This window comes from Mytilus galloprovincialis, chromosome 2 (assembly GCF_965363235.1).
Source record: "Mytilus galloprovincialis chromosome 2, xbMytGall1.hap1.1, whole genome shotgun sequence".
NCBI classification, from domain to species: domain Eukaryota; kingdom Metazoa; phylum Mollusca; class Bivalvia; order Mytilida; family Mytilidae; genus Mytilus; species Mytilus galloprovincialis.
In genome coordinates this window covers 96451439-96465120 of record NC_134839.1, presented here as the reverse complement: position 1 = coordinate 96465120, position 13682 = coordinate 96451439, and the positions used below count along the sequence as shown (strand labels likewise).

The 13682-nt window shown below is 30.4% G+C and overlaps 1 protein-coding gene across 8 annotated transcripts in view; it reads left to right on the top strand.

Annotated features, from left to right (window-relative positions):
- Window positions 1-13682, top strand: part of LOC143065003 (secretin receptor-like) — a 46670-nt gene that overhangs the window by 12612 nt on the left and 20376 nt on the right. The window contains exons 1-2 of one of the 8 annotated variants that reach the window (XM_076238258.1): window positions 5201-5279; window positions 12612-12647. The exons of 3 other annotated variants lie outside the window; for them this stretch is intronic. In XM_076238258.1, coding sequence (XP_076094373.1) covers window positions 12641-12647 — 7 coding nt within the window. In that variant the 5' untranslated portion in view covers window positions 5201-5279; window positions 12612-12640. Of the gene's footprint in view, window positions 1-5179; window positions 5280-8052; window positions 8107-8646; window positions 8851-12611; window positions 12648-13682 lie in introns of those variants that run through there. 4 more of the 8 variants (XM_076238256.1, XM_076238255.1, XM_076238260.1 and 1 more) reach the window with 4 other exon arrangements.

Sequence of the window (13682 nt, the reverse complement as noted above, 5' to 3'; positions counted from 1 at the left end):
TCGCGAGATAAGAAAAGCAAAACTTTTTCCAAATGATTTTTTATGGTTTTTTCTTGTGTTGATATTATGCCTTTATTTCTCAGATTATTGAAAGTTGAGCACTCTGAAACATTGCTTATACTGCCACATTCTGATGTTCCTGTCCTAAGTTCGAATCATGCGATTCAGTGGTTGTTGTTTAATCGGAAATAATAGTTTGTTATTACTTACTATTTTATAATATTTTATATATCATGATCTACATCAAACATACATTTCAGTTTTAAAATAACAAACTTTCAAATCTGGTTTTTGAAAAAGAAATGCATTAATGTCAAATCTCTCAGAAGTGATTAATCGCAACTTTCTGTGTGCATTAGTTGAACAACTTGTATTTGCCTTCTAAGCCTTTTTAAAATTAGTTTCAACATTTATATTTTAGTTAAGACATCAACTAACAAAAAGCCTAAAATAGTATCTTAATTAACACATCAAAGCAATTTCAGTTAATCACTGAACTCTTACCTCTGTTAAACAAACCTGTCTGCAGTGTTTCATATGTACCTATATATACCGCTCCGTTATTTTAGAACTGTCTAACCTGACAAAATATAAGTCTGCTTTGATTGAGTTCAAAGCTTCATATTTATGATGTTGATATTTCTTGAAATTAGTTGCACTATCTGGCCAATAGTTTAATATTTTTAAATCTACTGGTTTAACATATAATGCAAGACTGAAATGTCTTGCTAGTGAAATTTATGATACAATTTCGTTACCGAATCGAATTTCCTTTTTTAGAATAACTAAATATCATGAACAGTACAAACAGCAATAGAAAAAAAAACCAACTGAAAGTGCAAAAGTCAGCGTGACTGCAATTTTTATCAATATCCTATGATGCAATTTATTAAGATATAACACGTTTACTTAAATAATTTATACATTTATATAGAATTGAATGACGGCTTCTAAATTTGAATCAATAAAAAGGAAATATTAGTAGAAATACCATATCATTTATAAAGAAAATTCCTGTCTTTGAGAAGAGAATTCATAGAAAAATAATTCACTATTTTTTGACATTTTTGTTCATAAAAAGAGGGGCGAAAGATACCAGAGGAACAGTCATAGATCGAAAAACAACTGATAATGAATTGGATAAAAAAGAAATGACAAACAGACAAATAATAGTACACAATCCACTAAAACTAAAGACTAAGCATAGGAACCCCACCAAAAACTGGGGTTGATAATTTTTTACTTCTGATTTCAAAATATTAAACCTTGCACATATAATAGAATTTGATGCGACTGTTATACAAGTGAGAGGTTTAGCCTATAAAATCAGGTTCAATCAACAATTTTTTACATTTGAAAATGCCTGTACCAAGTCAGGAATATGACAGTTGTTGTCCATTTGTTTGATGTGATTTTGCAATTTGATTAGGGACTTTCCGTTTTGAATTTTCCACGGAGTTCAGTATTTTTGTGATTTTACTTTTTATAGAATGTCTCGAAAAGGATAAAAGTAATATAAATATAGTTTTCTATTTCCTATGAAATTTCAATTGAATTATGGCTTACAAGTCTTCTACAATAATCAACCTTTATAAAATCCAATGTTCAGAATCGAGTAAAAGTAATTTGCACCTAGACAGTAAAATCAATTCAAATAAACATTATATTTTAATTGTGTATCATAATTGAATTTAATGTCAGCGGAGTTATCAAACATGAATGAAAATAAGATATACTAAAGTGGTTTATGAATTTAACGTAACTGTGTTAGCATAAATTGCATTCGTAGATAAATAATATAATACTGAATCTATGCATAACAAGTGTTTTCACTAAAAATTACAATAATTCTACATTTTTATTGAAAATGCATATAACGTTATTTGCTTCATTGGAAATTGAATCAGATTCATGTATGTAATGCTTTGTCTGTACTGTTAAGGCAATTTTTATCAATACAATTTAGTTATATTATATATGCTACGTAAGGGAAGTAATCCCGTCACAAATCAATGTGCATGTTCTACTCATTGTGAAGGAACTTGCCTGCTATTTAGAATATTTGTCATATGTTATAATAATAATGATAATATTTATATGTATAAAAATTACAAATCTTTGATGTTAAACGACCAAAAACTCACCATAACAGAACTTTTAAGTTTGAAGGCTTTTGTGTGAAAATATTTATAGATTATGACATGCTTTTTTCCTTTTTGGTATCATCCAGAGACTCCCATTAAAGCCTGAGACTTCAGCATACAATCGTTTGCGGTATTTGTAACATGTCTTAAATATTGAGCATTTGGATGTTCGTTTTTCTAACATCTGCACCTGATGAAAGTTATTTTATTTACCTTTTAATTCATAAGTTTATTACAATTGAATAGGTTTATAAGAATTAATCATAATTGTATTTCAAGTCAAACAAGGAAAAGCTTCAAGCTCATTTGATAGTGTTGATTAAATTATTACAAAATTGAATTAATCTAAACCTGTCTATAACAACGACTTCTTTTCAATATTTGAAGCGGTAATTGTGTAACATATCTGATTTAAATAATCCGCTGTAGTGAAGAAGCTAATACTGTAAGCCGAGAGTTATAACCACCGTGATAATTTTGTCCAATTTGAATCATGTTATTTTACATTGCCTCAGATAAGGAGAGGAGGTGATTACAACTGAGACAAATATTACCGATTACTAAAATAGCAAAAACGTTGATATCTACGAATCTGAAGTCGTCGTTTGTAGTTTAAACAGAACCATATCATAAGATATAACAAGCACTATGTAAACACAAAACGTGAAATTCCAGATATGCAACTAACAGATGTATGAATTTAAGTAAACATCACAAAACAAATAACAAAGACAAAGAAAATCATACGACTCTGGGACAGGTATAATAAGCTATGATGTTGTATGAAAATCGTGGTATGACCGGATAATAAAATACGTTTCGTCATATGACAACAACATTTAAAGACGCACTTCTATTTTTGAAGACAATTTGTTGATATATGTTTGTATATGTAAAGTGGTTACTGTCTTACTGACGTATATACCGCATCTTCTAAATAGTTAAATATTACATGTATATTCCAATAATCTTTAAAATTCTATTTTTGATAGAAATTATTTAGTTGCATTTAAGTTTCATTTTGTAAATGCAAACTTCAACACAAACAAAGGTACGCAATAGCTGACAGAAGTCATTCATTTCATAAAAACAACAAAGGTTACTTTCTGAAAATTAAAAATTCTGTTTTCCTTAATTATTGGCGATACAGAGCTTGACAGGGTGTAACAACAAGGGTTTCTATCTCATTGATGAATATTTCGGAAGAGTGTACATTGCATATTTGACTCCTGTGTGTTGTTAAGTCAGATATTGATTTTAAAAAAAGACTCTGTGAAGATCATTAGACAACAAATAATCTAGTAATCTTGAAAGCGCCAATAGATTAACCCTAAATCCATTTATAAATTTGAAGCCATTTGAAATTGAAATGTATTTATATACGGTTTCTACAAGTGTAACCGAAGTTACAAACCCCATACGAATTTTTTAAAGTTTCATTTGCAATTGAGACTAGTCAAGTGCATATGGGATTTTAAGTGACTAATTAGTACACTTCATTCATTCCTATCCATTAAAATATATTTTTGTCCCTAGATTAGTAGTAATATTATAAGGACTATTCTTTGGTTTCTTTGTATATCCACTTTGAACATTCCTAGACAAAAGCCTTAAGTTTGTCTTTAGTACTTAGATGTTTCAGTGGCGTATTGAATAGTTTACATCAATCAAAATACAGTTAACATGGTGCTATGTAACTTACAAGATGAGGGCACTTTGATTCGTATTACGATATGAATTATTAATTGTATCTCTTATCAATTTACATGACACTGTATATAAACAAAATATAAAAGCGTATGTGTCAATGGATCTAAGATAGAATGATAATGATGAGTGTTGCTTAAAACTTACTGAAAACATTTGCAATCCTGTTCTTGTCAACAGGACATCTGTTTGCTACGCTTCTTGCTGAGTTTTTAAATGTCTTAAAAGCAGATATTAACAACATTTTGGAAATATTTGTAGAATGTACATATATTATTAAGAAATGCTTACCAAAATTGGGAAGCTTGTAACTATTCAAGTCACTTCTGTGAATAATGCATGCAGTATTAAAGTCAAATACTGCATTGTATAACAAAAATTCTATATGAACTAGAAAAGTTAGTCCAGAAAACATTGGAGCGACAAAAGAAGTGGAAACAAAGCAGCTGATACCAAGGGACAATTAGAAACTATAGGTCGATGACGGACAACGCTTAGTCAACAAAAAGCAGATTACAAAAGATTAAACCACAAAAAAATCAAGGTGTTAATCGGTGCCTCGCTAAGAGTGGCTGATCATGCTCGACTAGTGAAACACGTCGTGATAGCTTTTGAAAAAGAATCACGTCATGGCGGATTAATAATAATAACTCTTAGATAATCCTTAGACGTTATACAGTTATTAACAATCATTACATAAACTAAGATAACAAAAATACTGAACTCCACGGAAAATTCAAAACGGAAAGTCCCTTATCAAATGGCAAATTCAAAAGATCAAACACATCAAACGAACGGGAAACAACTATCTGTACAAGTAAATCATCTTACTTTAATACATGAAAGAATAAGGAAGTTAAAATTGAAGCATTTTCTTCTAAACAAAAGAATTACAATAATGTTCCAAAAAATAGAGTCTTTGAAAAATGAAATAGAGCAAACACAACACATAAAACTAAAGTAAAAATCATTACAAACTCTTTTAAGAAAATATTAGGTGAAATCATGTGTAGGTTAAAAAAACATATCATCTCTCCTCCACTAACGACACCCTTTGCCCGTGGAAAGATATATGTAATAGCATTATGTCTTTATAAGACTGTATGTTTTGTACTATGCATTTCAGATTGTGAACGATTAGTGTGAAAGGTTGGTTGGTAGGTAGTATAGTATTTTGACTGTTTAAAAGTCACAAAAAAAAATATACTGACTATTGAATACGACATTTGCAATAAGTGAAATGGGACTATATATCTTTCCTGCTTCCTTGAATAATGAGTATCAAAAGAAGTAGATTATGGGGTTTTTTTTCTGTGAATATATCATTTTATCTTTAGATATTGTGCAATCGATATATTGGAATGTAAATTTTAAACCATGAGTTTCAATCGTGTCCACTGTTCAAGGGATTTTTGATCATTTTATCAGGTATGTTGTTTGTTATAATTTAGAACACTATACTGGTTTTTTTATAAGGAAATGACAGTTGTAATATATAAACATTGACAGTATTGAGTTTCAAAATGACCACTATAGATTGGTTATATTCGGCAACATATAGTTCGTTCGATGATCAAATAAGTCTATCCCAAACGTATTTACACAAACGCACTAATTAATTTTGATCAATTAACTTGTAAATCTTCCTGATAATATTTTGATTTATCTTTAAAAAAAAATGGTATCACTGTAGCTGTCATGAAACATTTTCAGATCGTATTAAGGTCTTCTTTTTTAAATTGAGATGTAAGGGTGTCGCATATGGCGAAGCATAAAACATGATGATTGATGACGTAAACATATTAGTAAAAGCTCAGTTCACTTTGTAGCAATAAAATTAAAATATTAACCGTTACAGAAGTTCCTGTGCTCAATAATGATGTTTTAATGAGCAGTCATCTTGTTGGTAAGATTTCTGTGTGGACTCAGTTGTTCGTTCTGTTGTACGACAGGTGCAATATTAAATATTAATTGCATTTAACGTATAACTGTTGGGTTTTTTAATTATTTTTCATTCAACAACAATATTACACACGCTGTTAATAATTACTCCACTAATACGACTATCTTTGTTGAGGGTTCCCATTTCAGCAGTACAATACGTTAAACGAAGATGCAGGTAGTTAGACCGCATAGTGTTACACATCGTCGTTAACAAACAGTATTAATATAACATCATCAAATAAATAGTGCCATTATTTTAATAAATTTAAACCATCTGCCGTTAAAAAGCAAACGATTATCACAATTTCATAGCTTATCCGTTTGTTGTGCTTTCTTAGTTCTGTAAAACAAATCGGATATTTACAAGTTATTTGTTACCGTTGAACACTCGGGGAACCTATTTGTAGCTATAGAAATCTTTCAAACGTGGCAATCATGAAAAATCGACAATTGTAAAGCAGTGATTGAATAAAGGTTGATAGATGTTAATAAAACGTATTTGTTTGAAATGTTTAAATAAAAATTCTAAATATGAAATATATATATATATTGACTGACAAAGTGAACTTAGATGATTTTCGTCTCAAGGTAAGATACTTACCATTAATTTTGCCAATTTGGAAAAAAATATTTACTTTTTTGCAAGTTGCTTACTATAATATGAAGTTATGTCAGAAGATTTTCCTCTCAAAACAATCATGCTCATTTGCGATTCTAGTCATTATTATAATTTGTTCCAAGGTAAATCCAAAGAAAATATTTTGATAAAGTTTTTATTAACATGTGACTCTAACACAAGTTTTGTGAGTACATTGTCTTTGTAGTTAGCAGCAACGATCAAGGCCCTTTTTGGGGGAAGGTATGCTATAGTCTTACGGACTAGTATGTTTATTTTTTTAAAAGGTTTTGTGTTTAGTCAGTTGAACTTTTTGTGATGGTTGTCTTACTGGCAATCCTACCACAGCTCCTTATTGTTATACTGTTGTAACGGGAAAAATACATCCAACTTGTTATCCTTCCTTTTGCAAACCAATTAGTTTGTGTTTTCTAAAAAATAATGCTTTAATTCAGACTTTGTTTATTTTTACAATAATGATGATGTATTCTTATCATTGTATTGGGAATTTTAAGATGATCATTTCACGGATTGAAAACAATATGTTGATTCGTGCTTTATGTTTATTTTGTTTGTTTTCAATAAATAGTTTATTTTAAAATTCTACCTATTCTATGCTGTATCGCCATATATACCTTGTATAACCCACATTTATACTAATTCCTTGGGATAGGTTAAGCGGTCATATCAATATTCTTCGTGGTGATATTAAACTTTCAATTTACCTTTCTTAGTTTATAATTTGTTCTCATTTTATTTTATTTTAAGTTTAACATATATTAAATAGTTCCTTCCCCAAACTATTTCATTCTGGTTGTTCCCTTTTCTCATAACTTATCACCATATCGGATCATAACGAATAAAAATGATATATCGCATCTAAATATCATAACTATGGATAAAACGATCATTTGATCTTATATTAGAACTGTGTACATAGGGAAACAGTAGTGTAAATATTTGAAGACTTGTTTTAGTAGTTTATGACATGGCTCTGACTGATAACACATGCATCGACTAAACATTGTACTATCGATTTAACATGTCTTACCAGTACTTCAAGATGACTGTGAGAAATAGATTATTTAATTTTTGTTATCTGAAGTATGTGTATGTCTTACTTTGAAGAGTTATAAAAACTTATAAAATCATGTTGTATCTAAAAATAGAAGTTAAGGACTGGAAATAAAACATCAAAACAAATAAAAACAACGAACATGCAATAGGTGGACCACAAATAGCAGTTTCACTGAACTACACAAAAAATATATAATTATGATATTTAATTAAATAATTGGTTTGCATCAGGAAGGTAAATAAAAAGGTACATTGTTTTTCCCGTTTAAAGGAGCTGTGGTATAAAAAAAAAAAAAGGCAACAGTAGTATACCGCTGTTCAAATTGGATTGCCAATGAGACAACCATCACAAAAAAATCAACTGACGATATATCAGTGCAAACGAGAAAATAGTATGGTATATATGACATGTATGATGTACTCAGTTTTTAACATTTTTTAATTCTTGTAAGTAACCCCCTTTTTATTATAAATTTAAATTCGTAACGATTTAGTGTCTGTAATTGATTTGTAATAGACTGTCTTTTACATGGATTCTTAGTAGTTTTCAGGATGCTGTAGCTGCTGTTTATTATGAAACAAAACATCGCATTGGATTTTATTCACTTGGACGCCTAGGTATATGCAATGTTTATATTTTAAATTGTTTTACCAAACAGAAGACATGAAATAGTGTTGAAATTATTTTTGAAAATATCAGCATACTTATTATTTTGAATTGTAGACGTTCATGAAGCGTGCAGGTTTTCTATATTTTAATATTATTTTATTGATGAACTCCATCTTCTATAGACCAACTTGAAGGCAAACAATAGGATTACTGAATACATGTTTATCAAATAAGAATGTTACTCACGTATTATGTGTAATAATTTGAGAAGATGAATTTCTATTGTATAAAAGATTCAAATGAAAAGTAAACAATTTTCTTGTTAATATTAGACAGGATTTTGATATTATTTTATCAATTGTAGCCATAAAAATAAACACTTGTCAAACTTGTGTTGATAAATGTGGGTTTTGTTATCTAACAGCTAAATTTCCTTGTACAAACTTTTATTTTACAAAAATACATTTATTAAAAAAGGGTGTATTTTTTTCGAATAAAATGATGAACTGTGTTGTTATCGGAGGTTTAAATAACTTATACATCACGTTTGTACATCGAGGCAGAAAAGAACATATCATATATACAAACATGTATTAAAGACGATTCATAAAATTGTAAAGTGATTAAAGGGACAATTCTTCTTTCACCTGTTATTTATATCTATTTAAACGGTATAGGTCACAGTGAAAATTTTATTACATCCCAAAACAAATAATCACAAGACTATGCCATATTTGTACGATTTATTTGAGGTAAGGAATTTTCTTATATTTTATGTGGCCATTTTTTAACCTTACCTTTTTGGTTATTTTTTCAGAAAAATATACCAAAATTAATTGATGTTAATTATGTTCCCCTGAATATATTATTTTCGTATACAATTATCCAGTTTTTATCGATGACTTGAACAATAAAACAGTAAAAGTTGCTTTACACATGAAATAAAATTTGTCAGTTAAATTGAAGATGTGAATGTAAAAAAATGACATGGTTCTTTTCTGAGAAGGAAATTATTAGTTTCCTGATTCATCTGCAAAACGTTGTTTTATTTGAATGTCAAGTCTCTGTGTATTATTGTGCTAATGGGAATGCTTGATGGGTACAATGATATCACAAAAAAATCCCCAAATATGTGTACAGGTGCTAAGGATTAACATGATAAGAATGATATACTAACGGTTTCGTTCTGATGCAACTAGCGACCTACTTTTTGGCTATTTCAATAATTTAAATATCATTATGATACAGTAGAATATTGTTTTTTGCAATAAACATGTGTGTCTTATCTTATTGCTAAATTGTTTTGAGTGTTGTGGTAATGCGCATATATCAGTTTTTTCCTTTTTATTCCTATATTTTTCGTGTTCATGCTGGGGTTGGTCCTTGCGTCCGTCCGTCTGTTCCCTTTCATGTTAAAGTTTTTGTTATAAAAGGTAGGTTTCCATTAAGTTGAAGTCCATGATCTTTCTTATTTAAATGCCAATTAGAGTTATTATCCCAATTGCACTGTCCACTGAATATAGAAAATGATAGTACGAGTGGGGCATCCGTGTACTATGGACACATATTTGATTATGTATGTAACAATCGTATTATATGCTTAACATACACAAGACTGTTATAATCTCCTCTAGGTATACTAGCGGGACAACAGTTTTAGAAAGCCAAAATATAAAAAGCGTTTCAGACAATAAAACATCAAAACATCTGAACAAAACAGTTGAATATGTTTCATGCCAAGATGGGATACTGTTGTTGCAATATACTATGTTAAATAAACTCTTGCTCAGGTGAATTTATATATCATGATACTTATCCTGGAAGTGTTTAACGACCTTGACTGGCTTTACAACCCTCGCATGATCAGAAGCTCGTGATACGTTTGCTCGTTATATGTTTGCTCGTTATACGTTTGCTGATCAGGTGAATTTATATATCATGATACTTATCCTGGAAGTGTTTAACGACCTTGACTGGCTTTACAACCCTCGCATGGTCAGTAGCTCGTGATACGTTTGCCCATAATACGTTTGTTCAGGTGAATGTATATATCTTAATTATCACGTGATACCTTTGTGATAGGTGCTAATTGTCATATGATATATGTACCTGCTGGTATTCCAATCTTCTGTTTTGTATTGTTATATATATTGTGTTAGCCTCTTGTTGTAGTGTATGTTGTCAGAGTGGAAAAATAAATCTCGAATCCTGAATCTTGCAAACAATACATGAGGCAGTTTCATCATTCGTTGTAGCACATGTTTCTGTTAAATAATGCCAACGCATAAGCTACTGGCTGGGTGGGAAACTGACAGCCGACCAGATAGCTCTTATACAGTAAATTTGATTCAAAAACATTTCTAAAATACATAACCTCTTCGAAATAAAGATTTTTTAAATGAGGAAAATAATAACAAGGGAAATTGGTTATATCGAATGAGCTGTGGTCAAGAAGCAAACACTTCATTTAAAAATGAATTTGATGGAACGGTCTCCTTGGTTTAATTTCTTTTTAGAGTGATTGTAGAAGTAAATCACCTCCTAGTGACAAAACAATAATAAAATAAAAATCTTTAGTATAATTGATTATTGTGACAAAGCACAATGTTTCCGTGCACATGTAGTACTCTGTAATGCTGATGACAATTAAACGTGATGAAACCTATTTCTGAGTTCATTATCTTTGCGTGTTAGACATGATAGCGGAAAATGAGAATCTGAAATGACAGTGATTTTTTTTATTAATTTTCTATTGTAAATAATCTCTATTTAAAACTTTATACATTTGCTACTATCCTTAAACGTTTGTCTCTTCACATTTTGTGAATTTATTTGATAATTTACTTGATTATACCAATTGTAATGTTAATATGTGTGAACTGTTTAAAGTTGTCAACTTGTTAGTGATGTATATGGGTTAGATAAGAGTCACTTAAAATACGTCATTTCTCGATGCCTTATAACTTGATATAAAAGAGGGACGAAAGATACCAGAGGGACAGTCAAACTCATAAATCGAAAATAAACTGACAACGCCATGGCTAAATATGAAAACAGACAAACAGACAAAGAATAGTACACATGACACAACATAGAAAACTAAAAACATAAGCAACACGAACCCCACAAAAAAACTAGGGTGATCTCAGGTGCTCCGGAAGGGTAAGCAGATCCTGCTCCACATGTGGCACCCGTCGTGTTGCTAATGTGATAACCAATACGGCAAATAGTCTAATTCGGTAGGTCATATTCATGAAAGGGAAGGGGATTGTAGTTACGACGTAAGGAACATATCCGATATCATTTGTGAAACGGTTATTCCATAACGGTCAACGAACTCGTGATGGTGTCCGTAAAATTTACGAAGCGTCCTTGTGAGCAGCAACCCTCTATCAAGAAAAGTTGTGTCTTTTTTTCGTCTTTTTTTCACTTTTTACCATGAAATTTTGAATATCTCTTGAGTATATTACGTCTTCCTTTTTTTAATTAAAGGATTGTTTGAAATTATTTCATTTAAATAAGAGGTATAACGGAAAAGGAAAGATAATACCCGACAACATGCACGACAATGTGGTAAAATATAAGCCGTTTTCAAGTCATAAGAAACCTCAAATAAAAAAAATATGCATATGTTTTTTATAACTAAATAGATAGTTTTCGTTATTAAACTTATGTACATATACTTTTTTCTGAGAAAAATTCTTTAATTTCTCCACATATAAAAGAAGTTTACTTATTTTTAATTGCTTCCTTCCAGGAAGCAATTCGCTGACATAATTTCCGTATGCATAGTGACCTGAGCGTAACCCTCCTCGTAAAAATCCGGTGATCACAATACGCATGGATCTGTCATTAAAATAAACAATTATCTGGTTGTACATGTTAAACACGTGCTCAATACCCATGCTTTTTGTTATTTGTTTACTATAAGGTGACAATCGGTAAACTTCGGCTTCAAAACACGGCATTTAATGAGCAACCATATTTATTAAATCATAACAGACAGAGAGAAAAAATATTGACGATTAAACGATATATTTGCGTAAAAATGATAAATTCGTGCACAGAGGACTAAGTTTATGATATATACATGCATTGGTTCAAGAATTGGATAAACCTTATTTTTAACCACTCACTCGTTTCATATGACTTTAATTTAAAATAAATAGTAAGTTTAGTAGTTCTGAAGAAATGTTAATAGACCTAAATAAAATACAACTTGAAGATTTCAAAAACTCATGTTTTACAAAATATAAATATACTTTCCATTGTAACAAGATGCATGAAGATCATTCTCTGACGGAAATTAACAGCGAGAATAATGTATTTACGTTAAACGGACAAAAGAAGTTTTCAAAAAGGGAAAAAGTGGGGGGGGGGGGGGGGATTTACATCTACTTCCCTTTAGATTGACTAAATTTGATTCAATTGCGTCCGTCTTTTATTGACAGTTTTTCTTTTCTTGCACCACTTGATCAATTTTGCACAAACCTTGATGTTCATCTTCTTTTAGGGTCTGTTTAGAATTTTACAGAATAGAGAATGATGGGTAAATATAACCAATAATTATACACAAACAAAAATGCGGATTAGTGGACAAATTGAAAAATATAGGAAAGGTATGAACAATCAAATAATGCAGAAATAGCATTACAAATACAGATCTTCTTCCCCTTCTAATATGCCAATAGTTCCGACATTATAACATGAATCGGATGAATCGAACGACAAACAAACACAGCCCAAAAATATACCAGTAAAACATAGTACATGCATACAATATGTAAATTTCGTAAATGACACTTCCTTTGTTATCGACCAGCAATGGTTCCGAAGGTGGTATAATGCAGGACAAGATATCTGCCCCATTCAATATATATTATTAGTTACGCCCGTCATTCCTGCAATCTACTTTTACATGTATTATAGCTTAATGCTCATTCTATTTTCGTCATGACTTCGTGACGTCAACATGTCCACCAAGAGTGTCACTTTGCGCGAAAGATTAATAAGGGCTAATTGATTAAATTTGATATCACATATTTTATAGAAACTGCAATTATGGAAATTTTTTCCCTGATTTTTTTAATTATCATTAGATATGAAATGTATGTTTTGAACATCTTGCTTTTGTTTTTTTCCATTTTCTACTTCTTTATTAGATGCTTAAATAATGTGTGCTGCGGTGTGCGGGGGAAACCATGCTTTTGCAGAATTATTCAACTGCCAATCTGTTAAAATCCAATTTAAATGCAATCATGAACGAAACAACTGCATGCAGTCTTTGTAAAGTAATGTGATGACACTGCAATCAATACTAAGATTTACCTCAGATAACAAGCACGTTATTGCATAAGTTATATTGATGACACATGACACTCCAGCTGATTACAATAGCGCAATGCAATATATCATTTGGTATAAATGATAAATTTTCAATGCAAATATATATGTTTATAAATTATGTAATTGTATCAAACTAAGGTTGCAACTATCTCACATGAAGTTGAACCAAGCTGGTTTTAGCTGTTCTTTTCTGGTGCCCCGAAACGTTTTCTATAGTCTTATGTCAATGTTGTTAAAT